This window comes from Salmo trutta, chromosome 9 (genome assembly GCF_901001165.1).
Source record: "Salmo trutta chromosome 9, fSalTru1.1, whole genome shotgun sequence".
Classification (NCBI taxonomy): Eukaryota; Metazoa; Chordata; class Actinopteri; order Salmoniformes; family Salmonidae; genus Salmo; species Salmo trutta.
Window position 1 is genome coordinate 8,601,642 of NC_042965.1, and position 26,505 is coordinate 8,628,146.

Here is a 26,505-nt window from a genome sequence, read left to right on the forward strand (position 1 = left end):
TGAAAGTAAAATTCACAACGGGAAATGAACATAAATTCCTCCAAGTCTGTGGGGACAGAGCCAATGACAGTGTCAACCCCATGGGACACCACAGATGGTAAATTGCGCTGTCACAATAGAAACAATCAATGATTACATGCATGAACGTAACGGACAAAAATAAGACCGTCAAAGACTCTGAACGCTTAGGTCCTAGAGCCCGTGGACTTCCACTGTACTCTTCACAGGGCTCCAGTTAGATTATTTGCCGAGGGACCCAAACCCCTTCACTGATTCATGCATGTCTATTGTCTTTCTAGGGCTCTCTCATAGATATGTAAAATGATCATGGTTTATTTATCACTACAGTCTATTTTATAATATTGTTGCTGTTAAGAGAGAGAAACAAATATGTTGACAGAGAAATGATGTGATTGTAACTAAATATTTCGAGTTCTGCTTGTGTGTTTAATACAGTATGGTGTCCTTTTGACTGTGCCCTTTGCACTCTCAGAGGATTTCACAAGTGGTTACATTAGTTCAATTATACTGGTAAAGGATTGGAGTGTGTGACATACAGACACCGTCTACAGCCAAGGCCCGGTTTCCCAATAGCATTTTAAGGCTAAGTTCATCGTTGGAACCTTTATTAAATCGCCGAGCTGTTTCCAAAAACCATCGTTTTTAACGTTGCACTTGAAACCTCTCACAATCTAACGCCTGCCTCAAACCACTCGTAGAATAGCTAAGTGCGCCGTTAGATGTTTTTTGTTGTTGTTTGCGTCACTTTATACACAGAAGTTATCCGCCAAAACACAGAATCACAGTGTTTATTCGTCTCTCTGACCGCCGATCACTTCACAACTAAGTTCATTTTAAATACACAGTTGCCAATGTCTTTGCGATTGTTACAAACAAGCGAATGATAAAAATATGTTTGAAATGAAAACCAAGATGATTGCATTACAAGATAAATAGCCTACCTACGGTACAGGCTATAGGTGTATACAGTATATTTAAATGATATTGAAATACATTTTCATGCTCTTTGAATTTAGTTTGATTTTGCTATTTGGCTACTGTCACATTTTTTTGCCTCAATATATTTCATAATGTGTAGCCTAACGTGCGCAATGATGTGCCAACTATTGATTTAGTGTATTATTATAGGGTAATTATTAGAATAATATCTTTGTAATATCTTTCTAGGAGCTGATCCATTGTCAGTAGGCCTATTGTGAAATAATTACAATGTTAAGATTTTAATGGCGAAAGCTTTAACAAGAGCAGCACTCACTTTCGATCCTATAAGTATCGGCACGTATGCGCCAACGAAGCACGTAGAGACCTCTCTGTGTGGTGTTTTGGGAAATGCATGTTACATCTTCGGCCCTTGCTTTTCTTTCGATCCTATCAGTATCAACACATGGTCTAACAATGAACTTAGCATCACGAACGTTCTCTCCACGGGCTTGTTTGGGAAACAGTTAAAACAAGTTCCCTCGTAAATAACGACGTATCTGGCATGATCATCTTAATGTTTAAGTTACATCACAACTGGGAAAGAGGCCCTGGGCCCATATTCATAAAGTCTCAGAGCAGACATGCATGGACAGGGGAGACCTGCTCATAGATCAGCTCTCCTGCTCTGAGATGATTTATTAATATGGCCCAGATCACCAGATCCCTAAACAAGTAATGTCACCAGGCAAGCTGGGGCCAGTTGTACTGTTAGAGGGGCCAGTTACATTAGAAGTTGTCATATCGTTTTCTTCACTGCATTGCAGACATTAGCAGGCAAAACACCATGTTCATAATCATTAGTGTTCCGCGTTGCCACTGTCTAATAACGGATGTAAAAAAAGAACGATAGCAAAAATTAGTTAAGTAAAAATGATTTCATACTCCATATTTAGGGGGGCCACAAGGGGGTCCAAAATTGTTGTTACAGGGGCACTGGCCCCCCCAGAACCACCCCTGCTCCCTGGGTTCAGTGAACACGGTGATGACATTCCGCTCTCTCAGGAACAATGGGGAAAACAACGGGAATCCCTCTCTAAAGGAACAACAACCAGTGTCCGGTGGCTTTGTTATTGTCTTCCACCTAAGTGTTTACCAAAACACCCCTGTCTGTCCTTTGGACACTTCTAATAGGCACCCCAGCCAGAGAGCCAGAGCCAGTGTCCCCCGGAATGACACATCACCCAGGGTGACCTCATGGCCAGAAAGAGGAAGCTAGCTGTCAGCAGTGCTTAACCAAAGTGCAGCAGGAGAGTCCAGCATGCAGCCAAAGCCTTTCTGTTCCTGATTAGGCCAGGGTTGACCTGATGGGCTGTCCTCAGACTTGGGGTCATTCGGGCCAAAGGTCTTGTTGCTTTTGGCAGTTGCTGCCAATAGGACATGGATTTATTTCATTCAAGGGATTTTTCAGAAGTGTAGAAGTGACCACTGAACCAACCCATATGGATGTTTACACATTTGTTGATGTATGGACAGTATCTAAAAATCTTGAACACTCCAGTAGGTCGACATCAGTGTCAGCTCTGACTATTTAAGGTGAAAAAAGTGAGGGGTGACCGGACATGGTCTCTAGACTCTAGCAGTACACCCAAATAAGCATTTGGGGACAGACATTACAAGATGCTATCCTGACATTATATTCATACTCCATTATGAAAAAGACAAAAACACCAAAAAGAGTTACAAAAAAGTGACTGCCACTAGTCCATCCATTCTATATTCTCCATTTTATGCGGAGGCAGGTAACCTCGTGGTTAGAACCGAAAGGTCACTGGCTTGAATACCCAAACCGACAAGGTGAAAAATCAGTCGATGTACCAGGGGCGCCTTACTACAACGTCTGACCCTGTAAAACAACACATTTCACTGCACCTACACGGTTTATGTGACAATAAAAACATATATTTTTTTTATAGTTCTGAAATGGTCTAGAGAGAGCAAATATAGACTCCTTCAGGACTGTCAATGTCATATGCGTCGTAAAAAGTGGACCAAAACGCAACGGTGCAGTGCTCATCTTTTATTTTAATAAACGTGAACACTTAACAAAAATAACAAACAACAGCGAAACAGATCGATAAGGCTTACCAGCTATACAGAAAATAACTAACCACAAAACAATGACAAAACCCCCTACTTAAATATGGCCTCCAATTAGAAGCAACGAAGAACAGCCACTTCCAATTGAAGGCCAAACCAAACCTGAACATAGAAATAGACAACATAGAACATTACCCAAAAACCCAAGGTACACAAATCAAACACACCCCTGCCACGTCCTGACCATACTATAATAACAAAATGACCCCTTACTGGTCAGGACGTGACAGTCAATGACGTTCTCCTGGAGTAGACTCTGGAGGACAGCTAACGACTGCCATAAACTTTTGACGTTGAACTGCTCGAACACAGGCAGTTATCTGTTAGCTTCAGACAGAGAGGAAACAGTCAAAGAGGTTGAACTTCAGGGGTGACTCTCTCAGACAGGCTATTCTATTGATCTATCCCCCATTAAAAGTCCTCTCCTGCAGTTTCAATCCTTATGGAAGCCCTGAAGCCCAAGGCAACAACAAAAAAATGGATTCTTGGACTCATCTCATCTGGATGACTTAATATCTCATTCGAACAACTTAGTATTTGGGTTGAACGACTTAGCATCTCGTTTGAACGACTTAGTCACTTTTGAAAACATAATTGTTCTTTTGTCTAATTAGGCCTCATTTGTTACGCAGCACCAGTTATGCTTGTAAGACCATTGCTGCAGCCATTCATTCACTGATTCCATCCATTGATATGATCATTCATTACCAGTCCTTTTGATAGCTTAAAGCATGTGCTGCTTTTGAATGCCAGAGCATGTTAGTGGGCGAGTGTGGAGCGAGGAGCGCAGTGTAAATCATTCTGGTACTGCTCAGCCACAAGCTCTGGACATGTTTCTTTTAATTAGGTCTATTCAGTTGTATTTATTTATTTTACTGCACCCACAGTAGCCTATATCTAGTTTATATTCAACTTTCTACTCGTATAAAGTTATGGAAAAATATGTTCTATTTAATTTTAAATATATTTAATTGTATATTATTATAAAATACTATAATATTCACATTTTTATTAAGAATTGGGCGGGACTACACGGGTGTAACTAAAATATGCTGGGAGTCGGAAAGCAAGTGCAGGTGGTGAGTTTAATAATAAACGGAACATCGAACAATGTAACAAACACGAGTAGCGTATAGACATGAAACACATAGTCAATACTGACTGGGGAAAGAACATAAGGGAGTACCAGATATAGGGGAGGTAATACGTGGGGTAATGGAGTCCAGGTGTGACTGATGATGATGTGCAGTTACGTGTAATGATTGAAGCCAGGTGTGCGTAATAATGGATCCCAGGACCGGTGGTTAGTATACCGGCAATCGGAAGGGAGGAGCGGGAGTAGACGTGACAACAGGCAAGAAAGGCAATGAATAGCCTACTTCCTAAAAATGTGACTTATGTTATAATTTTGATGATGTCAAGGTTTGTAATAATATGTAATTTGCCAATCAAATCTAAAAAAAAAATAACAATAGACACTAAGAAATATCAGAATTTTTTTGAACTAGCGATCAACACATGGTTGCAGCTTCATCTCAATGTATTTTTCAATTTTAGGTTTTTCAAATATATTCCATTCTCCTGTTTATATTCTGGGTATTTTCCCATTAATATTCCTTTATGTAATTAAGCTTTCACATGTGCGTTTTTCTGTTTAAGAATCTTGTTGGTGCTTGCTTCTGTGCACAAATCAATTGACCGCTGCAGTTTGAGACTATTTATTCAATTTCTTTATCAAAAGAAGCTGATGCTGGCCTTCATTATTTATGATTATTTTAGCTTAATTAAATTGATTAATATTATGGTGTTTCTATTCCAAGAAAAAATACATTTGACAGTAGCTCATAGCTCATGCAGTGGCGACCCGTCATTCAGGGCAGGTAGCCCCACCTGTTTTGAGCCCCACATTTTTTGCAAAAATGAATAAATAAAGTCACATGTCAGTTTGCAAACAATGTAAAAATTCAGTTAATAAAGCTGCACACACATGGTCTCTTTTGTTTTGTTGAGTCAGGCAGCTCCAAAATGCAGGTGTTTCAGCCTAGCTTCAGTGGTGGGGCGAGCCAGCAAAAAATAGGAGCATTGCGCCGATTGGCTCAGTGTTCTGTCACTCATGGAGACAGTACGTCATCGCCAAGTTTAAGTGCTTTGTAAGGGTAGACATCCCAAATTTCAGCCCTTTGGGTCCTGCCACAGAGTTATATCCCAAGTGCCCTTCCAAGAAGGCTCAAGGTAATTGGCCACAGATAAAATGTCAAATCACGTTATATATACAGTAGCTTTGATTGGACAGATCATGTCAACATCTTGCTTTCAAAGTCTAAGCTAGCAGTCATCATCATGAATCAAGTCGACAATCTACCAGCAAATCCTTTTTAATCCTTGTCATATGAAGATAAATAATGAAGAGATATTATAGATGAAACGTATCGGTGCTCATCGCCCGTTGGACATAAAGATTACACAAGAAGTTGGAAATCGCAAATTCAACAATGAGTCGTTTGGAAGGAAACCGTGGCCAACCGTAAGCATTGCAATGCAACCACTAATGTTAGCCTGCTATTCAATGGAGTGGCTCTGTATTTTTCCCCCTGAGTTCTCACCATAAATCCAGAGAATGGCAGACTTTGATGACAAAATTTTCCCACAAGGAACCGCTGCCCCACCTTGTTACGCTTGTCATCTGTAGAAGAAGGGGACCAAAGCGCAGCGTGGTGAGTGTTCATATTAATGATTTAATAATAAGAAACACTTCAAAACAATTCAAGAACATGAACGACAGCCAACAGTCTGTCAGGTCACAAAATGTACAAAACAGAAAATAACTACCCACAAACCCCAAAAGGAAAACAGGCTGCCTAAGTATGACTCCCAATCAGCGACAACGATGTACAGCTGTCCCTGATTGAGAGCCATACCAGGCCAAAACAAAGAAATACAAAGCATAGAAAAAAGGACATAGAATGCCCACCCAAATCACACCCTGACCAAACCAAAATAGAGACATAAAAAAGGCTCTCTCAGGTCAGGGCGTGACACACATTCACAAGGTGAGTCCAAAAATGTCTCGTATGCTGCTGCATAAATGATGTAATATGCAATGGACATATGTATACTGTAGCTAAGAAAGTAATACTAAGTGTATGTTGTGTAGTAAGCTGTTAGTAGCCCATGTGCCTCACACTAAATTTGGTCTATTTTCACCAACACGGTACTGTAAACACATCGTTCATGGCCGGTGTGTGCTTGTTTGCCAACTTATTTGTACAGTTTTGACAGTGCTACTGATAGTAGTGGTGGTGCAAATTCAGCACACACAACATTCTATAATAGAATTGCGTTATTTCACGTGTCAAATGAAAAGCTTATTTGACGCATCAAATAGTGTTATATGACGTGTATCTTTTTTGACACGCAATGTTCAATGTGCCTCACCCTAATAATTTGGTCTATTTTCACCTCTTAATTTCACCTACTGTTCTGACCTGGTGGTGCACATGTAGCCTATAACCTGTTTTAGAGAAATGTCATCATCGAATATTGTAAAAGCTTTCATTGTCTTCTTATATGCCCCCTTTATTTATCCTACAGCTCTGACTTGTTGTACAGGGAGTACACGTGAGAACGGCTGTCACGCCCTGACCTTGGAGATCCTTTATTCTCTATTATGGTTAGGTCGGGGTGTGACTAGGGTGGGCATTCTAGTTTCTTTATTTCTAGGTTGGCATGATATGGTTCCCAATCAGAGGCAGCTGTCTATCGTTGTCTCTGATTGGGGATCATATTTAGGCAGCCTTTTCCCACTTGTTGTTTGTGGGATCTTGTTTTTGGTTAACTGCCTGTGAGCAGCCCAGAACTTCACGTTTCGTTTGTATTCTGTTGGTTTTTCGGTGTTCAGTTAATAAATTAAGATGTATGCCTACCACGCTGCACCTTGGTCCAATCCTTCCATCAACGAGCGTGACAATGTCCCATGTTCTGAATTCTGTCGCTGTACATTTCAAAGTGCTGAACAAATTGTTTTATTGATTACGTCCGTCGTCGCTCGCTCATTAATGTCATAATCGAAATTATGGATTGCCTCTTACCCACTTGTCGTCCCCTTATGCCATAGTTTGTACATCTCAATTGTCAGTAGAAGACACATTTGTTTAAGCAAGTCAGCCATATCAGCTAAGTAAAAAAAAAAAAGCAGTACATGAGGCTGAATGAACTGTTTCGCTGCCAGACAAGGCGCCGCTGAAAGCCAGGTGTAGCAGTGGTAAGGTGTTGGGGCTGTTGTTGGAACTCTGCTGTGGCGACTCTGCTGTTGGGACAGCTTTATGTAGGCTCTAACAGTTTGTCGGCACCATTTGGCACCGCTATAGTGCAATTAATGTATTGTTTAGTGTTGTGTTTTTTTTTGCCCCACCAAGATGTACATGCTAAAATCACCACTGAGCCCATGTAAAGTCTACCTAAAACATGTATCGCCTACCCTACATTTGAAGTCCTTCAAAATAGAAACTAGATATCCTAGTGGTAGAATATAAACTGGATATAGGCTACTGTGGGTGGGGTAGGTTGAATAAATACAACCAAACAGGCCTAATCAAAAGAATGGTGATAAAGGAAAGAAAAAATGATAGGCAGAGCTTGTGTCTGAGCAGTACCGGAGCGAAATTGGAGCGGGAGAGAAGGCCGTTTTTTTATTTTTTATCTTCTCCAGCCATTCCAGCCGAATGCTCCTCGCTCCACACTCTGGCATTCAAAAGCAGCACTGCTTTAGGCTATCAAAAGACCTGTCAGTGAGTAACCATATCAATGGATGGAATTAGTGAATAAATGGCTGCAGCTACCGTCTGGTAAGCACAACTGGCGCTGCAAAACAAATAAGACCTAATTACACAAAATAACAATTACGTAGTTTGAACAAGATAATCAGTCATTCAAACGAGATACTAAGTCTTTCTAACAAGATACTAAGTCACGCTGACGAGGTAATTCCAAGAGGCTGGTTTATTTTTTTTGTTGCCACCGCTTCTATGTGACATGGCAGATAATGACGGTGCTCTGGAGAGACTGCTGCATATACCTAATATCAAAAGGTTGCTTCAGTTCCTCTGTCACAGTGCTATTGTATTGGGAGATCACACACCCTCCATCTTTCAGGTTTCGAGGTGGCAAATGGGGTTTACCTTTGGGTGACCAGGGTCAAGACCAATCAGCTGTGTTCTTTGGGAGGACAGCCCTTTTCATGGGCTTAGAGGGTAAGATTAAGACAAATTATTATTCTCATTCACGAGTGATCTCCGCGCAACGACGGCTTTAGACATAGCCTCAACTCCAAAAGATTTCTCAATATGCCCTTTGAAAAAGACACAGCAGTCTCTGTGTATTTGAGGGATGGATGGGTCATGGACACTTCAATGTCAAGCTGCCAGATTGTTTCTCTGTATTTAGCCTTGTCTATGATGGGCTGCATCCTTATAGCACACTACTCTTGACCTGGGCCAATAGGGCATAGTGCAATGGCCATAGTACAACGTCGGCCATGTTGGGAATAACTTTTGGTCACTTTTTCACTCTTATCCTTTGTGCATTCCTATTTTTCTGCACTGTGGATATTGCAGGGGTAAATGATATTGCCACCGCTGGAATGTATTCAGTGCTGTATATTGAATAAGGAGAAGTGCTGTTCACACATCTGAAATCATACTGTAAGTTAAAAGAAATACAGGTGTTTTTTTTATGTCATATAGCTCCTCAGCTAAGAGAGAGACAAACGTTTTGTGAAAGTAAAGAACTGCCTTCGATGTGCTGTATACAGGGAGTAAGTAAACTTGCTGACCCTATACTCCAAGGCGGGGACTTGAACTGAAGACGGGGGCCCATCCTTCGTTCCGCTGCTCGGAAAAAATTACTATGATGGACTCTGAGAGAAAGAAAAAAAGAGAAAAACAGAGCGCGCGAGAGAAAGAGGAATAGGGGGAATTGGGAAAGAGAGAGAGAGAATAAGAAAGAGAGAGAGAGAGGGACCTGGGAGTAATGGTCTGATGATGTGAGTGGTATCATCCAGCCTTCATTCTCAGCATGGAATCTCTAATGGGAAAATCAACCTCTCTGACTCCTGTGTAATTGGATTTAACCGGGTCTCGTGCTGAATCAGAGCCCAGTGGGTAGCTCAAAGCTTGTTAAGATTGGACAAGCATTGCTGGGCTCCCTGGTTGGGGAGAGTGAGGCGGGGGGCTCAGGCAAAAGTAGCCCTCTGACAACTTCTCGGAGTGGAGGGTGGATAATTGAAATGGGCAACATCTGAACATCCATTATGTCTAACTTTACTCTAATGCTGGGAAGCAGCTCCAACTGCCACAAATAGAAGGAAATTGGATCTTTTCATTTGGTCATCGTGTCAGTGGAAACGGACACCTGTGCTTCCACTTGTGTGTGTGTGTATTTGTGTGTTTGTGTGCGTGTGTGTGTGTGTGTGTGTGTGTGTGTGTGTGTGTGTGTGTGTGTTTGCTACTACAGGTTACCATGTTATTGAGGTAACGAGGTTACTGCTCCCTTATGGTCTTTCCCTGTGAATAGCAAATGGGGGGGAACACCACAAACAGTCTTCAGACTAAAGTTTTTATTTTAAAAGTTGTCTCTTTTTTTTATTTCAACTGTGTGTTTATAGGGCAGAAAGTTGACTAATATGATGTGAGAGAATGATTGGAGTATAAAGGGCTATTATGTTTGTATTCCTTGGCCTTTTGGAGATTATTTTGTAAACATTGGGCATTTCTTGTCAAGCATGTGTAGTTTTCCATTGTGCAAACTCAAAGCAAAGTTTCTTGAATCAACAATTAACAGCATCTGATCAGAGAGCCCTGAGATTTGATATTAGGATTGTATTCATTGGGCCCCAAATGGAAGAAAACGGATTGAAACAGGGATTATCTAAACTTGTCCAATAAGAAACACTCGTTTTTGTTTTCTGTTGCTAAACATTTTGCTACATTTTGCAATGGTGTGCATTAATGAATAAGACCCAGTTTGGCATCATGAAAACAGCCTTATGTCGAGCAGGGAGTATTTGCAGCAGCAGTCAGGGACCCTTATGAAATAATGGTGGCCCGGTAGAACTATAAACTGAGTAGTTTGTAATTAGCCTGTCATTTCTGTCTAATCAAATATCATTAACAGGACCTATGCTGTGCCAGCAGGGGTTTGCTGTGGTGGTGGTGGTGCTGCTGCAATCACACACACACACACACACACACACACACACACACACACACACACACACACACACACACACACACACACGCATGCTTAACGAGAGCGACTCGGAGGGCGGTTGGATTGGATTGTGTTTCTGCATCTTTGTGTTACACCCCATCGAGCTAGTAGACCACTCAGGTAAGCACTGAATAAGATCTCCCTCTCCCTCCACCTCCGTTCTCGACGGCATGAATGATAGATTAAGCAGCTGGGCCGCAGTCTCCTGAGGCTGGGTCAGTGCGATCACGGTGTGGAGGAGCAGAGCACGCAGGTAGACAGCACCACCATACCCTGTGGTAGATCCTTACTGAATGGGTCACTCAGTAGCGGCTACAGAGAAGAGAGGACCGTACTGTAAATACACCACTTCTTTAGAATTAGATTTTTGCCAACTAACTGTCAGCACACGTGTGACGTAACTCTGGTCCAGAGAGGGTGAAGGAAGAATTTATATCCAACCTGGATGTCACCATCCCATTCCTGAGTTTGACTGAGAACTTACCCACACAGATTTGGAGAATGCAGGTATGATTCCAATGTACTGTATGTGTACCATTTTGTCTTTTCACAGATAGGATGTTAACTTTTCATACGTGAAGGTCAACTGTAAAAAATGTTTTGCTGCTCCTTGGCCCCTAAGAGCGTTAACTAGTTTATATTCTTTGAAGTTGAAAGTTTGATTCATGCTAAAAGATAAAATAACCAATATCGTCCAATTGGGGGCTCACTGTCTGACTGTGTTAGATTTAGAGGGGGGCATAGAGGCCCAGCCAGTGGACCATAGATAGATAAAGTGCTTACGACAGGGATGGAGGCCCACTCTTTGTTAGTGGGGCGTAACAGGATCGTGTGGGTCAAGTAAAGAGATTGGCTTCCATACCGCGGGGCAGAATAAAAGGGAGGGAGGCAGATTCATTCCATCCATAGAAGACGGATAGGTTTTCCTGTTTCCTGACTGAGGAGCAGTCTGCCGTGGAGTTGGGTACCTCCTCATGGTCCTGTGCATTAGGGCACGCAATGGAAAACGTTTGAAAATGTTTTGCAACAGAAAACAAACATGAGTGTTTGGTAGTCCCTCTCTGTTCCAATCCATTTTCTTCCGTTTGGTGCCTAATGTTTAGGACCTATTTTTCACCGGGTCTTGCTAGCTTGTTTTCCCCTCCTGCACTTATCTCTCACAGGGACGAGATGAGGTCAACACCGTCTCAGGTGACGTTGTTTGACACTCTAGACCGAGACGAAGGGGCGTCTCTTAATTCATTCATGTACATTTTAATTGGGCGGGCTGCAGCTAGCCTAGCGGTTAGAGCATCGGGCCAGTGACTGCTAAGTTCGCTGGTTCGAAATACCTGAGCCGACAAGGTGAAATATCTGCCGATGTGCCCTTCATCAAGGCGCTTAAGCCTAATTTGCTCCAGGGCACTACTATGGCTGACCCTGATAAAACAACACGTTTCACATATGACAATAGAAAATAATCATAGTTTTTAAAAGGCAATCGGTCCCCTGATCTGACAACGAGTCACTTTTATCGGTCTATAAATTCTGTATAGCCTAGATGGAGAGACACATGGAAAAAATATATCTGTCCATTGAATTATGTTATACTGTGTTGAGTACAGTTACCTCACAGATCCAGTGTCTTGTACACAGTTATTGGTTTACTGTGGCCACTCTCCAAATACAGGAATTGTGCATCAAGGTAGCTGTATTAACAGTTGTATTTACCACTGTCCATGCGATCTGTTATGGAGCTGTATGGTAGACTCCAAAATCCCCCCTGTTTCTGAGCGTTGCACATCATCTGCTTGCACTGCCTTGAGAGATGCTTGTTCCCATGAAGGAATGGGGTGTCACAAATACCCCACACAGCCAACACTGCTACCATCATATTAGTAGATTGATTTTGACGTCTCAAATGGGCTGCCTTCAATGATATTGTTCACCTGTCTCATTGGCTTAAAGTGGGGTGAGAATGCTGAGAGGGGGTTGGTGAGGGTTATTGGTAGAGACACAGGGTGAGGGGTATTGTTAAGAAGAGGGGGTGAGATTGGGGGGTGGGTTAATGGGGGGGATCTCATCCGACCAGCCCCCCTTCCATCCATCCATGAGGCCCCATGTGAGGAGAGTAATGAAGTCCAAATTGCAGCACAGGATTGCTTGGAACAAGCCCCTATTGTCCGCCCCCAGGGCACACTAAATGAGTGTCACAGCAAACAGCGGGACACAGACCGTTACTGCACTATTTAGTCTGCCCCGTTGTCTCAAGACGGCCCCGTTTCAGAGGGTTCTCAGATCAGACAAATACTGCCCCTCTCCCTCATTCCCTCCCTCCTTTGCCCTCACCCTTCCTCTGTCCAACCGACCCCCCCCTTCTCACCCAAACATAGGGCAAATCTTCTCTATTGTGTTTTGACTGGCCAGCATGAAATTGATTGTGACATTAAATGTTTTCTAATGAATAATTACTGAATGGATATGCTGGGGGAATATATGTAATGGACTGTAGACTGCATTTTAAAAACCTTATTTTTGTCTCTGCGCCGTGGTATTTACAGGACAAAAACACTTGGCCTTTCTCAGAAGTAATGAGGGCTATGGAATAGGAAGGGGGGCTGGGGGGTGGGGGGTGGGGGACTAAAGGGCTTTGTGTCAATTACATCCAAGGATTATCTTTTTAAAATGTTTAAATGAGAGTTGAGAATCAAAAGGATTTCTGCCTTCCAAAGGAGGAGAGAAAAAAACAAAAAAAACAACAAAAGCTGGGAAAAAACCTTTGGACCAAGTGTTGGTGTTGAGAATGCAAAACAGATTGGTGGAATTTTTCCCACTCTGCTTTCGCAAATGTGCCGCTGTTTTCGAGTTCCCCTGTTCTATTTGCACAGGGTGAGGGTGGCGTGGTGGTTTACGGGCCGCTGGCCGCTGGCCGACGCCTCCGTACTATGTGCTCTGTAGCAGTCCTTAGCTTCTATCTGTAGACCACCTCTTCACAATCAGAGGGGCTCTGCTTCAAAGCCCTCGTTTCAATAGAGCTAACAGCTTACTTTGCTTTTTCTGCTGATTTCACACCTCCGCCGGGTAACCAAGGACCCTTCTGCAACTTGACATAAATATACAATATGGAGGTGTAGTTGCTAACTGTTTACGTCAAATGTTGGCTGTATGGTTATGCAGTACATATGATATACATATGATATAATATTAATCCATTTCTTATCTCATGAAAGCACACAAATCCTTGGTTTTAGGCAAACAATATATGATTTTGCTCATGGAGTGGAGAGGTGTGCCAAGTTTTGTATAGCATCTTAAAGTCATCCTTCTTATCCATCCACTTTTGTTTGGATGCCTGTAATAATTATGTAGAACTACATAAGGACTACATAACTACATAAAAACATCCATAAAATGCATTCATAAGCAGTTCATAATACATTTACGAAATGCTTATCTTCTTCATTCTTCGAGTCCTTATGTAGGTACCCTTCAAATCAGGTTTTATTGCCGTGTGATTACCTGCAGGGGTGTGCCCGGGGTCAGCTGGACATGGAGGGGGCTCTGACCGCCCGGGACCGCGTGGGGATCCAGGACTTTGTCCTGCTGGACGCCCACACCAGCGAGACTGCTTTCCTAGACAACCTGAAGAAACGCTTCAGTGAGGACCTAATCTATGTGAGTTTGGAAGTGGTCGACTTAGTACCAAAATTTAACATACATAGCATGATGTATAATGACGCCACTTGCAGACCCTGTTTGTTGCAATAGTTGAAGGAAAGATATATTATCAGCAACGTTCTGGGAAACATTTAGCGAATGTACAACTATCAATTGTCAGATATTAACCAGGTTTTTCTTCACATGAAGACCTATATAGGCACTCTGCTAGTGTCTGTGAACCCCTACAAAGAGTTGGATATCTACAGTGAAAAACAGATGGATATATACATGGGCGTAAACTTTTTTGAGCTTCCACCGCATATGTGAGTGTCATGTAATTAGCACGCCAGTGTGTGTGTGTGTGTGTGTGTGTGTGTGTTTTTGCATGTCTATTTGATTGTCAGTTGTGAGAGGATATGCCAAACCACGGGATAAGCCCACACATGGTATACTGATCATTCTCCAGAAGTGGTACAAATTGGGGGTTGAATTTTTTTCTCCAAATTTGTATCCTATTCCTACACATCTTTCAACATATGTCAGGTAGACATATATACTACTGACACACTTTGTTAGTATTGCATATTTGAAATATTTACCTGAATTCCATACCACCCCACTAAATTTGTCACTACCAAAACACAGTGAAAAATCTGCAATAAAGGGACCATGCACAGTAGTGATTACTTTTAACCTTCTATTACAGAGACATTTTTAGAAATGTTATTTACATAACAAATTGACAAAATACTGAAAACATACATTTTTTAAACTGATTTTCAAAACCTTTAAATAGAATTTACAGAAATATGATTTCTATTGTTGTCTTTAAAATGTTCAATGTTGATTTTATGAATCTGAAACTTGATTGATTGAATTACTTTAACATCTAATTGATTATTGTCACGGTTGTCGTCGGTGAAGGAGGACCAAAACGCAGCAGGTACGTGTATGCTCATCTTGATTTTTAATAAGTGCAAAATGAACACCAAAATAACAAACCAAGAAAATGAACTAACTAACAACAAACAGTCTGGCCAAGCTAAGCTTAACACAGAACAATCACCCACGAATCACAAACACAAACACACCCCAATATATGGGACTCTCAATCAAAGGCAGATAGACAACACCTGCCTTCAACTGAGAGTCCCAACCCCAATCAACACAACATAGAAACACTCTCACCAGACTACACATAGAAATACATAAACATAGACTATAAACCACAACCCCGGAAATACTACATCAAACACCCTTTAAACAAACACACCACCCTGAACCACATAAAACAAATACCCTCTGTCACGTCCTGACCAAACTACAATACTAATTAACCCTTATACTGGCCAGGACGTGACAGTACCCCCCCCTTAAAGGTGCTAACCCCGGAAGCACCTTTAAAACAAAAAACAAAACAAAAACAACAACCCCAAACAACAAAACAAAAATTCCCCTCTACTAAAGGGAGGGAAGGGAGGGTGGCTGCCGTCAACGACGGCACTGTGCTACACCCCCCCCTCCCCAACCCACCTATATCAGGAGGTGGCTCCGGTTCAGGCCTTTCCCGGCAGTCGGGCCACTCTGGCAGTTCGGGGCAGTCTGGCAACTCTGGGCAGTCTGGCAACTCGGGACAGTCTGGGCAGTCTGGCCACTCCGGCAGTTCAGCGCAGTCTGGCCACTCCGGCAGTTCAGCGCAGTCTGGCCACTCCGGCAGTTCAGCGCAGTCTGGCCACTCCGGCAGTTCAGCGCAGTCTGGCCACTCCGGCAGTTCAGCGCAGTCTGGCCACTCTGGCAGTTCAGCGCAGTCTGGCCACTCCGGCGACTGTTGACTGGCGGGCAGCTCCGACGACTGTTGACTGGCGGGCAGCTCTGACGACTGTTGACTGGCGAGGCTGGGTTTACGCACTTGCAGGCTAGGAACAGGACGAGTCGGACTGGGTTGACGCACTTCCGGGTCCGCACGAGAGACAGGAGCTGGAAACCCAGGGCTATGGAGGCACACAGCCGGTCTAGATCTTACCTCCTGCACAACCCGCCTTGGCTGGATGGAACTAGTAGCCCTGTGCAGGGGCCTGATGGTAGCCGTGCGTAGAGCGGGAGTTGGGTAGCCTGGTCCTCGGAGGCGTACCGGCCACCAGATGCGCTGCGCAGGCATCCTCCTACCAGGCTGGATGCCCGCTCTAGCACGGCACCTGCGAGGGGCTGGAATAACTCGCACCGGACTGTGCGTGCGTATGGGTGTGAGAGTGCGCTTCTCAGCGAAACATAGCGCTCTCCACCCCATACGCTCCTCCATATAACCACGGGTAGCTGGCTTCCGGCTCTTCCTACGTCTAGCCAAACTACCCGTGTGCCCCCCCAAAAAAAATTCTTGGGGGTGCCTCTCGTGCTTCTCCCTCAGCGCGTCTCTGGCCTTGTACCACCGCCTCTCTGCCTTGGCTGCCTCAATTTCCCACTGCGGGCGGCGATACTCCCCAGCCTGGTGCCAAGGTCCGGCCCCGTCCAGAACTTCCTCCCAAGTCCACTTCTCCCGCCAGTCCAACTCGAGATCCGTCTGCTCCTTCCTCTGCTGCTTGGTCCTTGAGTGGTGGGTGATTCTGTCACGGTTGTCGTCGGTGAAGGAGGACCAAAACGCAGCAGGTACGTGTATGCTCATCTTGATTTTTAATAAGTACAAAATGAACACCAAAATAACAAACCAAGAAAATTAACGAACTAACAACAACAACAAACAGTCTGGCCAAGCTAAGCTTAACACAGAACAATCACCCACGAATCACAAACACACCCCAATATATGGGACTCTCAATCAAAGGCAGATAGACAACACATGCCTTCAACTGAGTCCCAACCCCAATCAACACAACATAGAAACACTCTCACCAGACTACACATAGAAATACATAAACATAGACTATAAACCACAACCCCGGAAATACTACATCAAACACCCTTTAAACAAACACACCACCCTGAACCACATAAAACAAATACCCTCTGTCACGTCCTGACCAAACTACAATACTAATTAACCCTTATACTGGCCAGGACGTGACAATTATGTTGTTAGATGTTTATCTATCTTTATCTGTCTTTATTTTGGCAAAATAACAGGTGTTTCAGTGTCAAGTGTCAATCAGATAAATGGAGAACTGTAGATGGATATAACACATTTTAGTATAGACATTGAAAATTGAGGGCTTCCACCATTTAAAAGTAATCTACTGGGAGGGAATTCCTATGGCTTGGGAGTGATCAGCCAATGATCAGAGAGCATTGTCTTCTTCAAATTGGGATGCCTATGGTTTGTAAACCAAAGACTAAAGTAATATCCAGAAGCCAAGACCAAGATTTATACCAAAACATTAGTCCCAAGATCCAGACCCAGACCCAGTGAGTTGAGACCATTACAAGTTAAAAAACAAATGTATGTGGTCTTGAGTAGTTTCAAGACGAAGACCAGTAAATCAAGAGTCCATGGGCATTTTTTTCAATTGTAAGAAAGTAAATTAGAGTAAACTCAAGTACAGCACAGTAGAGCACAGTAGAGCACAGTAGAGTACAGTAGAGCACAGTAGAGCACAGTAGAGCACAGTACAGTACAATAGAGCACAGTAGAGCACAGTAGAGTACAGTACAGCACAGTAGAGCACAGTACAGTAGAGCACAGTAGGGCAGAGTACAGTACAGTAGAGCACAGTACAGTAGAGCACAGTAGAGCACAGTACAGTACAGCACAGTAGAGCACAGTAGAGTAGGGTACAGTACAGTAGAGCACAGTAGAGCACAGTTGAGCACAGTACAGTACAGTACAGTACAGTAGAGCAAAGTACAGTACAGTAGAGCATAGTACAGTAGAGTACAGTAGAGCATAGTACAGTAGAGTACAGTAGAGTAGGGTACAGTACAGTAGGGTACAGTAGGGTACAGTACAGTATAGTAGAACACAGTACAGTAGAGTAGGGTACAGTACAGTAGAGTGCAGTAGAGTAGGGTACAGTAGAGTATAGTAGAACACAGTACAGTAGAGCACAGTAGAGTACAGTAGAGCACAGTAGAGCACAGTACAGTACAATAGAGCACAGTAGAGCACAGTACAGTAGAGCACAGTAGAGCACAGTACAGTAGAGCACAGTAGAGCACAGTACAGTAGAGCACAGTACAGTACAGTACAGTACAATAGAGCACAGTACAGTAGAGCACAGTAGCGCACAGTACAGTACAGTAGAGCACAGTAGAGCACAGTAGAGTAGGGTACAGCACAGTAGAGCACAGTAGAGCACAGTAGAGCACAGTACAGTAGAGTACAGTACAGTAGAGTACAGTACAGTACAGTAGAGTACAGTACAGTAGAGTACAGTACAGTACAGTAGAGTACAGTAGAGTAGGGTACAGTACAGTAGAGTACAGTAGGGTACAGTACAGTGTAGTAGAACACAGTACAGTAGAGTAGAGTAGTGTAGGGTACAGTACAGTAGAGTACAGTAGGGTACAGTACAGTGTAGTAGAACACAGTACAGTAGAGTAGAGTAGTGTAGGGTACAGTACAGTAGGCTACAGTACAGTAGAGAAGAACACAGTACAGTAAAGTAGAGTCGAGTACAGTAGATTAGGCTACAGTAAATTACAGAAGAACACAGTACAGTAAAGTAGAGTCGAGTACAGTAGATTAGGGTACAGTACAGAACAGTATAGTAGATCATGCTACAGTAGAGTACAGTAGAGTACAGTACAGTAGAGTAGGGTACAGTAGAGTAGAGCATGGTACAGTAGAGTACAGTGCAGTCCATTAGAGTAGGGTACAGTAGAGCATGGTACAGTAGAGTACAATACAGTAGGGTACAGTACAGTAGAGTAGGGTACAGTAGAGTAGAGCATGGTACAGTAGAGTACACTACAGTACATTAGAGTAGGGTACAGTAGATCATGGTACAGTAGAGTACACTACAGTACATTAGAGTAGGGTACAGTAGAGTAGAGCATGGTACAGTAGAGTACACTACAGTACATTAGAGTAGGGTACAGTAGATCATGGTACAGTAGAGTACAATACAGTTGAGTACAGTACAGTACAGTAGAGTAGGGTACAGTAGAGCATGGTACAGTAGAGTACAGTACAATAGAGTAGGGAACAGTAGAGCATGGTACAGTACAGTAGTCAGTAGAGTACAGTACAGTGGAGTACAGTAGAGTACAGTACAGTAGAGTACATTAGAGCACAGTACAGTATACCACATAATAGATATCAGTGTTTGAACTCTTGGAAGGCTGGAATCCCCCCGCTGGCTATGCATCTCAATACGTGACACTTTTTCCTGAAGTGTGCACTTGCCCACTACCCACATGGTGGTTCTCTTTTTTGACTTATTTTGGAATACCCATCGCTGAAGAAACAGGAAAAAGTCTTTGCACACTTCCATTCATATGTTAATTTATTTAAATTATAGCTGAGCTTTAATTAAAAGATAGTGGGACAGATAAGGCCACAGAGCAAGCTAGAGGTAATTGCAGACACCTGTTGTATTCTGAAGTACCCAAAAGGGCCACTGGATGTCATAATATCAGATGAATTACAGGATATTTCTTTATTTCTACTAGAACAAAACACATGTACACAGGGAATACCCATAGCTAACATATGGCTGGCTATCTTTCATTAGGACAGATGTACATCCCAGCAAACATATATTTTAGTCCCAAAACCATACATGACATATTTCTTGATATAGGTGTTTGGTAGTGACACTTTTAAAAAAATAGATGAAGATTTACCAACTTGCTCACTAATCTCCTCCAAAATGTTGGCAGGCAGACTACTCACCAGGTGGGCATGCTGGAGAGGGGTGCAATCCCGTCACCTGTGGATATTTGTAGGGGTGTGGCTTAAGGCACATTCATTTTACACTATTTTAATGTGTAACATGACATCAAAAGGTACATTTTTTGGAGAATGTTTAAAAATGAACAAAACTACTTATTAGATCAGTATGTTTCAAAGTAATAAAATAACAACTCAATATGTTCTACTGAAGTAAAAGTGTTAATACAAATGTTAAATCATTAATAGCTTTATCTACAAACATGAAGTATAGGAGCAAGGGATTGGAACAACCTCCACTCAATTGAAATAGGTGTATAAACACTGACTTTGTACTATATTAATTTAATAATATGTTTATTATTGCCTTGGATTGAATTAGAATGTATCATGATGTAAATAAATGTCCAACATTTGGAGACTTAACTGTTTTGTTAAATCGTTTTTTTGGGGGGTGGGACTGCAATTTGCACCACTTCTGTAGAATCATCCATATACAACATGGTGTTGTATACAGTGTATACAGTGTTATTACGGCTGTCTGCATGGGAGCAGCATATACCATTATTATCATCATTGCATCGTTGAAGAAATTTGAAATCTGGAATGTAAATATGCATTTCACTTGACACACTATATTTCTGTAGTTTTGCCCTGGCGGACAATGCCTACCACACCATGCTGACTGAGGCCAACAACCACTTCATCCTCATCTCTGGGGAGAGTGGTGCTGGCAAGACAGAGGCTTCCAAAAAGATCCTGCAGTACTACGCTGTGAGCTGCCCCAGTACCACCCTACTGGACAATGTCAGGGACCGGATGCTGTTGTCCAACCCTGTGCTGGAGGTCTGATTGGACAGTTCCCATCATTCACTGTTATCACACTTCTGGTCAGATCTTGTCCCAGATCTGTTTGTGTTCTCTCACCATTGTGCTGTGCTATGGTCATTGCCATCGTGGCTATATAGTACAAACAGATCTGGGACCAGGCTATCACACCCTGGATCACATAGTTTAGTTTGGGGCGGCAGGTAGCCTAGTGGTTAGAGCGTTGGACTTGTAACCAAAAGGTTGCAAGATCAAATCCCCGAGCTGTCGTTCTGCCCCTGAACAAGGCAGTTAACCCACTGTTCCTAGGCTGTCATTGAAAATAAGAATTTGTTCTTAACTGACTTTCCTAGTTAAATAAAGGTTAAAAAAACATTGTAGTTAACCTCTTAGTGCTTCCTCCACAGGCTTTCGGCAACTCCAAAACACTGAAGAATGACAACTCTAGCCGCTTCGGGAAGTACATGGATATCCAGTTTGACATCCAGGTAAGGATGGATGGAGACTATGGGCTTATGTTCTTAAAGTAAGCAGAAGACATACCAGGGTATTGTTTCTTTCAAATATTTTTGCTGTGCTTGATTGCGCAATGGAGAAAAATTGCAATCCCCACCCATCTGGCACTCCAGATAGGCTCAATCAAAGGCTCAAAAGACGAAAAAGAATACCACCACTATTTCAACCCAGGGCCCATATTCACAAAGCTTGTTAGAGTAGGAGTACTGATCTAGGATCAGTTTTGCCATTATATTGAATAAGAGGGGTGACCTGATCTCGATCAGCACTCCTACTCTGAGACGATTTGTGAATTCAGATCCAGGTCAGATCCAGGTAAGCAGTTTGTTGAGACTAATTTGATCATTAATCATTGTCACGTGTCCGGCACTCTCAGGGGGATGCCGTGGGGGGGCACATCCTGAGCTACCTGCTGGAGAAGTCCAGAGTGGTCCACCAGAACCACGGAGAGAGGAACTTCCACATCTTCTATCAGCTGGTGAAGGGAGGAGAGGAGGACCTGCTGCATCAGCTAGGCCTTGAGAGAAACTGCCAGCACTACAGCTACCTGGTGCAAGTATGGCCTATCACTGTGGTCAACTGATGTGCTAGCTCGGACTAGGCTAACTGGTGCATGCATGGGCAACCACTGTAGTCCGCTGACAGGCTAGCTAGAGCTAGGCCAACTGGTGAGTGCCATGCATGGGTGCCACTGTAATGTTGACCCCCTCTCTCAAAAAGGGTGAGTGTGCCAACGTGACCTCAATCAATGACAAGAATGACTGGAAGACAGTCAGAAACGCCCTGTCTGTCATCGACTTTGACGAGAGTGACATACAAGTGAGTTGCTGTCACACTGTTCGTGGAAACAGCTTTTGTGATGACATTCATTCAATTGCTTATTGTGCTTATACTGTGCGCTACTATGCTGGCCACCACCTCAACCCTAACCCTAACCCCCACGTCTCCATTCTTCACAGCACCTGTTAGGGGTCATAGCAAGCGTCCTCCACTTAGGGAACGTGCAGTTTGAGCCTGACAGCAAAGGCTACGCCACGTTGAGCAACAGCGCTGAGCTCCTCTGGGTGTCAACAGTAAGCCTTGTTAGTCCTTAGACACTCCACAACAACACCATGCCAATGCCTTGTTAGTCCTTAGACACTCCACAACAACACCATGCCAATGCTTTGCTGACCACGCTCCCTGCACGTTGCTGACTTTGTGTTGTGTGTGATCGTCTGCAGTTGCTGGGCGTCAATGTTCAAGTGCTGCAGGAGGGACTGACATCCAGGAAGATTGAGGCCAAAACAGATGAGGTGAGAAGGAGAAGAGGGGTGGTGAATTAATAAATGAATGAATGAATGTCAAGAGAGAAGGCAGGGACTACACTCACTAATAATAGACATTTCTAACTTAACTCCCTTGCCAGGTCAGGTAGTTGTTAACGTGTGCCTTCTTTTTCATCAACATCCAGGTGCTCAGCCCATTCACAACGGACCATGCCGTCTATGCCAGAGATGCCCTCGCCAAAGCCATCTATGGACGCACCTTCACCTGGCTGGTCAATAAAATCAATGACTCCATGGGAAATAAGGTTAGCAGATACAGTAAGTGAAAAGTACACGTCAAGATAGAACAGGAGCATGGGTGATCCGTGTGAATGACCACCGTTTCCTGAAATCTTTTTCCACAGGATTCGTCAAGGAAGACAGTAATTGGTCTCCTAGACATATATGGCTTTGAAGTTTTCTCTGTCAACGGGTAGGTGGGAACTAAGTTGTGCAGTACATTGTAGAAAACTATTGGGCTACATTTTAACGTGCACTTCAGTTGAAATATGTTGTCTGTCAATTCCAGTTTTGAACAGTTCTGTATAAACTACTGCAACGAGAAACTGCAGCAGCTTTTTATCCAGCTGACCTTGAAGTCGGAGCAGGAGGAGTACGAAGCAGAGAGCATTGGGGTAAATGTAATTTACTCACACACCGATATTTGTCTATTCTATTCTTTTAGGTTCTATTTGGTTCTGTTTAGTCAACACGTGTAATATGGCATTTTTACCTTGTCAAAGTATTACTTTGGCATTGTAGGTATTGTTGAATCCAGCAATGCCTTCCCACCCAAATCAAATCAAATGTATTTATATAGCCCTTCTTACATCAGCTGATATATCAAAGTGCTGTACAGAAACCCAGCCTAAAACCCCAAACAGCAAGCAATGCAGGTGTAGAAACACGGTGGCTAGGAAAAACTCCCTAGAAAGGCCAAAACCTAGGAAGAAACCTAGAGAGGAACCAGGCTATGAGGGGTGGCCAGTCCTCTTCTGACTGTGCCGGGTGGAGATTATAACAGAACATGGCCAAAATGTTCAAATGTTCATAAATGACCAGCATGGTCAAATAATAGTAATCACAGTGAACAGGTCAGGGTTCCATAGCCGCCGGCAGAACAGTTGAAATTGGAGCAGCAGCACGGCCAGGTGGACTGGGGACAACAAGGAGTCATCATGCCAGGTAGTCCTGAGGCATGGTCCTAGGGCTCAGGTCCCCTGAGAGAGAGAAAGAAAGAAAGGGCGAATTAGACAGAGCATACTTAAATTCACACAGGACACCGGATAAGACAGGAGGAATACTCCAGATATAACAGACTGACCTTAGCCCCCTGACACATAAACTACTGCAGCATAAATACTGGAGGCTGAGACAGGAGGGGTCAGGAGACGCTGTGGCCCCATCCGATGATACCCCCGGACAGGGCCAAACAGGCAGGATATAAACCCACCCACTTTGCCAAAGCACAGCCCCCACACCACTAGAGGGATATCTTCAACCACCAACTTACCATTCTGAGACTGGGAGCAAACTGATTAAATCAATGTTGTTTCAACATCATTTGTCAACATATTGTGACGTGTTTGGCCGAGTATGGTTCCTAATCAGAGGCAGCTGTCTATCGTTGTCTCTGATTGGGAATCATACTTAGGCAGCCCTTTTTCCCTCCTTCAGTTGAGGGATCTTGTTTTTGTACAGCCCAGTGAAAGCCTGCAGAACGTGACGTTTGTTTTCCTTTGTTTGTTAACTTGTTTAGTGTTCTGAGTATAAATAAAATTTAATCATGAGCACTTACCCGCTGCACCTTGGTCTCCTTACGACGATCGTCACAAAGGGTTTCAAGCTTTGGTTGACTTCAAATGGACCTGGGAAGACATCCTGGACGGCAAGGGATCCTGGACGTGGGAGGAGATCCAGGCCGGATGGGATTGCCTCCCATGGGAACAGGTGGAGGCAGCGAGAGCAGAGCGGCGATGAGACGAGGAACTAGCACGGCAACGACGGAAGCACGAGAGGCAGCCGCACATGGGTAGATTGGCAGAGTCAGGGTGGAGACCTGAGCCAACTCCCCGTTCTTACCATGGGGATCAGGTGAACAGCCAGGCACTGTGTTATGCTGTGATGCGCACTATATCTCCAGTGCGCATTCATAGCCCGGTACGCGCTGTGCTTGCGCCCCGCATTTGCCGTGCTAGAGTGGGCGTTCAGCCAGGACGGATTGTGCTGGCTCAGCGCTCCTGGTCTCCAGTGCGCCTCCTCGGTCCAGGATATCCTGCGCCAGCTCTATGCACTGTGTCGCCAGTACGCTTTCACAGCGCAGTTCGTCCTGTGCCAGCGCCCCGCACTTGCCGGGCTAAACTGAACATCTAGCCAGGACGGGTTGTGCCAGCCATACGCTCCAGACCTCCAGTGCGCCTCCATGGCCCAGTATATCCTGTGCCTGCTCTGCGCACCCGGCCTCCAGTGCGTCCCCCCAGTCCGGTGAGACGGTCCGGCTCCACGTAAGAAGCCTCCAGTGATGATCCATGGAACGAAGCCTCCAGTGATGATCCATGGCACGAAGCCTCCAGTGATGATCCATGGCCCGGAGCCTGTAGTGATGATCCATGGCACGAAGCCTCCAGTGATAATCCATGGCCCAGAGCCTCCAGTGATGATCATGGCACAAAGCCTCCAGTGATGATCCATGGCGTGGAGCCTGCAGTGACGATCCACGGCACGGAGCCTGCAGCGACGGTCCCCAGTCCGGAACCTCCTGAGACGGCCCACAGTCCGGAACCTCCCGAGACGGCCCGCAGTCCGGAACCTCCCGAGACGGCCCGCAGTCCGGAACCTCCCGAGACGGCCCGCAGTCCGGAACCCTCCGGAGACGGCCCGCAGTCCGGAACCTCCGGAGACGGCCCGCAGTCCGGATCCTCCGGCAGGCGGCCCGCAGTCCGGAACCTCCGCAGGCGGCCCGCAGTCCGGAACCTCCGGAGACGGCCCGCAGTCCGGAGCCTCCGGCAGGCGGCCCGCAGTCCGGAGCCTCCGGCAGGCGGTCCGCAGTCCGGAGCCTCCGGCAGGCGGTCCGCAGTCCGGAGCCTCCGGCAGGCGGTCCGCAGTCCGGAGCCTCCGGCGATGATCCGCGGTCCGGAGCCTCCGGCGATGATCCGGGTGCAAAAGCGGAGGGATCAGCAGGCGGAGCGGGGGCTACACCCCGAACCGGAGCCGCCACCATGGGTAGATGCCCACCCGAACCCTCCCCTATAGGTTCAGGTTTGCGGCAGGGAGTCCGCCCCTTTGGGGGGGGGGGGGGGGTACTGTCATGCCCTGTCCTTAGAGAGGCGTTTTATTTCCTCTAGTTTGGTTAGGTCAGGGTGTGATGTGGGGTGGGCAATCTAGTTTTTGTATTTCTTTGTGTTTGGCCGAGTATGGTTCCTAATCAGAGGCAGCTGTCTATCGTTGTCTCTGATTGGGAATCATACTTAGGCAGCCCTTTTTCCCTCCTTCAGTTGAGGGATCTTGTTTTTGTACAGCCCAGTGAAAGCCTGCAGAACGTGACGTTTGTTTTCCTTTGTTTGTTAACTTGTTTAGTGTTCTGAGTATAAATAAAATTTAATCATGAGCACTTACCCGCTGCACCTTGGTCTCCTTACGACGATCGTCACAAAGGGTTTCAAGCTTTGGTTGACTTCAAATGGAAATCCAGAAGTTAATTAAAAAAAGACAGTGCCTTCAGAAAGTATTCACACCCCTTGACTTTTTCCACATTTTGTTGTGTTACAAATTAGGATTAATTTGGATTAATAAAATTCTCAACGATCTAAATAAAAAACTGTAATGTCAAAGTGGAAGAAACTCCAGTGGTAAGCTACTCCAGTGTGTATTTGGCCTTGAGTTTTAGGTTATTGTCCTGGTGAAAGATGAATTTGTCTCCCAGTGTCTGTTGGAAAGCAGACTGAACCAGGTTTTCCTCTAGGACTTTGCCTGTGCTTAGCTCTATTCCATTTATTTTTATCAACAAAAAAACTCCCTAGTACTTGCCTA

At 44.4% G+C, this 26,505-nt stretch overlaps 1 protein-coding gene across 1 annotated transcript in view; it reads left to right on the forward strand.

Moving 5' to 3' along the window:
* Nucleotides 1-13,886: 13,886 nt before the first annotated feature.
* The window catches only part of LOC115199803 (unconventional myosin-Ih-like), a 61,448-nt gene continuing 48,829 nt past the window's right edge, over nucleotides 13,887-26,505 (forward strand). Inside the window, exons 1-11 of the mRNA XM_029762251.1 lie at nucleotides 13,887-14,019; nucleotides 14,212-14,327; nucleotides 20,473-20,671; nucleotides 21,061-21,141; nucleotides 21,546-21,725; nucleotides 21,890-21,988; nucleotides 22,129-22,242; nucleotides 22,393-22,464; nucleotides 22,623-22,742; nucleotides 22,842-22,909; nucleotides 23,006-23,111. Coding sequence (XP_029618111.1) covers nucleotides 13,894-14,019; nucleotides 14,212-14,327; nucleotides 20,473-20,671; nucleotides 21,061-21,141; nucleotides 21,546-21,725; nucleotides 21,890-21,988; nucleotides 22,129-22,242; nucleotides 22,393-22,464; nucleotides 22,623-22,742; nucleotides 22,842-22,909; nucleotides 23,006-23,111 — 1,281 coding nt within the window. The 5' untranslated portion in view covers nucleotides 13,887-13,893. The remainder of the gene's footprint in view (nucleotides 14,020-14,211; nucleotides 14,328-20,472; nucleotides 20,672-21,060; nucleotides 21,142-21,545; nucleotides 21,726-21,889; nucleotides 21,989-22,128; nucleotides 22,243-22,392; nucleotides 22,465-22,622; nucleotides 22,743-22,841; nucleotides 22,910-23,005; nucleotides 23,112-26,505) is intronic.